The 1904-nt window shown below is 52.7% G+C and overlaps 1 protein-coding gene across 1 annotated transcript in view; it reads left to right on the top strand.

The window, feature by feature from the left end:
• Positions 1-1409: 1409 nt before the first annotated feature.
• EEFSEC (eukaryotic elongation factor, selenocysteine-tRNA specific) overlaps positions 1410-1904 on the top strand; it is a 202818-nt gene continuing 202323 nt past the window's right edge. Inside the window, exon 1 of the mRNA XM_014516960.2 lies at positions 1410-1428. Within this exon, the coding sequence (XP_014372446.1) occupies positions 1410-1428 (19 nt within the window). The remainder of the gene's footprint in view (positions 1429-1904) is intronic.

Genomic DNA, 1904 nt, shown 5'->3' with positions numbered 1-1904 from the left:
TGCTGCCGGCAGCGTTGGCCAATCTCAGGGGGTGCATGGCCAGTCTCAGGGCCAATCTCCCTACGCATCACCAATGATATGGGCGGCTCTTTCGATTCTCTCAAACTTGTCCACATCCTTGTTAAAGTGTGGTGCCCAGAACTGGACGCAGTACTCCAGCTGCGGTCTCACCAGTGCTGAGTAGAGCGGAAGAATAACCTCCTTTGGTTTTGCTGGAGATGCATCCATTGATGAATGCCAGAGTATTATTTGCCCTTCTGACTACAGCATCGCACTGTCGGCTCATATTCATACTGTGGTCTATTATTACCCCGAGGTCTGTTTCATTCATGGTGCTAGTCAGTTTGATGCTGCCAAGCCTGTGGGTGTGTTGGGGGTTGCTCGTCCTGAGGTGGAGCACTTCACATTTCTTGACGTTGAACCTCATCAGGTTCCGATCCGCCCGACTTGCCAGCCTGTCTAGGTGCACCTGTAACTGTGGCCTATCTTCAAGCATGAACACACTGCCCCATAACTTGGTGTCATCCGCGAACTTGGCCAGTGAGTTCTTCACCCCCACATCCAAATTGTTAATAAAGATGTTGAAAAGCACTGGACCGAGCACCAACTCCAGATTGAGTTCCTCCTCCTGGTTTGGTGGTCTGTAGTGTAGTATACACCTACAGTAAAGGGACAGGCTTTGTCCTAAAGGGCTAATATTCCAAAGCCAAAACATGAAGAGCTGGGAGGGGTCAGCTGAACATGTAAGTGAATAAATATAGTGAATATAGATGAGTCCTGATCTTTTATTTTGTTTGGGTTGGTTTCTTCAACATATACCATTTGCATCATTTACCAGTTGATCTTAAATCAGTTGTTTTTTCCTGGCATACCCATAACGTCCCCTTATATGTGTATGGTGTTGTGGGCACGCAAATGAATGTGTGCTTGTGTACGTTATTATGTGGAGAGTGTATATGGAGAGAGGCAAAGATTTCTTAGGGTGAATATCTTTTACTGGACCAATTGCATAGTTGGGAAGTTAGACAACCTTTCAAATTCAGCACATTCATCTTCAGGTCTCGTTTAACTCTATCCCAAACCAGGCATTTGGTCAACTCAGAGGCATCACCCACAGAAATCCTTGCCTCATAATTCCTGGACTGCCCTGGCTACACCATCACTGGAACGATACAAGGTACAGGGAGAGAGTCTGCAGCTGTGTTTCACATGCTATACAGCACGTGCTCCCCCGTCCACACATCACGCAGAGCAGTCTCCCAGTGCGCTGTTCCCAGGCCTTTAGCTGCGTGGGACTGTGTTCTCTGTGGGGCGGGGGCCAGGCTGTGTCAGTCTCTGCACAGCTGAGCCCGCTGCTGGCTGCATTGGGTGCGGCTCTGGCCCAGGGCTTCGCTGCCTGGGGAGCCTGCATGCGTTTCCCCCTCTCAGGTGTGTGTGTCTTCTCCGCCTGGCCCCCACTTTGTGTGTGTGTTTCCCCCCCCAGGTGTGTATGTGTGTGTTTTCTGCTTCCCAGGTGTGCGTCTCCCCCTCCCAGGTGTGTCTGTATGTTTTCCACTTCTCTGGTGTGTCCCCCCTCCCCGCCGTGCATTTCCCCCCCAGGTGTGTATGTGTGTGTTTTCTGCTTCCCAGGTGTGTCCCCACCCCCCTCCTTCGTGTCGTGTGTGCGTTTTCTGCTTCCCAGGTGTATATGCGTGTTTTCTACTTCTCTGGCGTGTCCCTCCCTTCCAGGTGTGTACGCGCGTGTGTTCTGCTTCCCAGGTGTGCGTGTCCGTTTCCCCCTCCCAGGTGTGTCTTGTGCTTCTCGGGTGTGCGCGTGCGTTTCCCTCCCGGGTGCGTGTGCGTGTGCGTGGGGTGTCCCCACGCCGCCGGCCCGGGGCGCAGGGAGGCCGGAACGGCGGGCGGGA

Source organism: Alligator sinensis, unplaced genomic scaffold, assembly GCF_000455745.1.
Source record: "Alligator sinensis unplaced genomic scaffold, ASM45574v1 scaffold839_1, whole genome shotgun sequence".
NCBI lineage: Eukaryota > Metazoa > Chordata > Crocodylia > Alligatoridae > Alligator > Alligator sinensis.
Note: the sequence above shows the minus strand (reverse complement) of the source record. Positions and strands in the feature narration are given on the sequence as shown.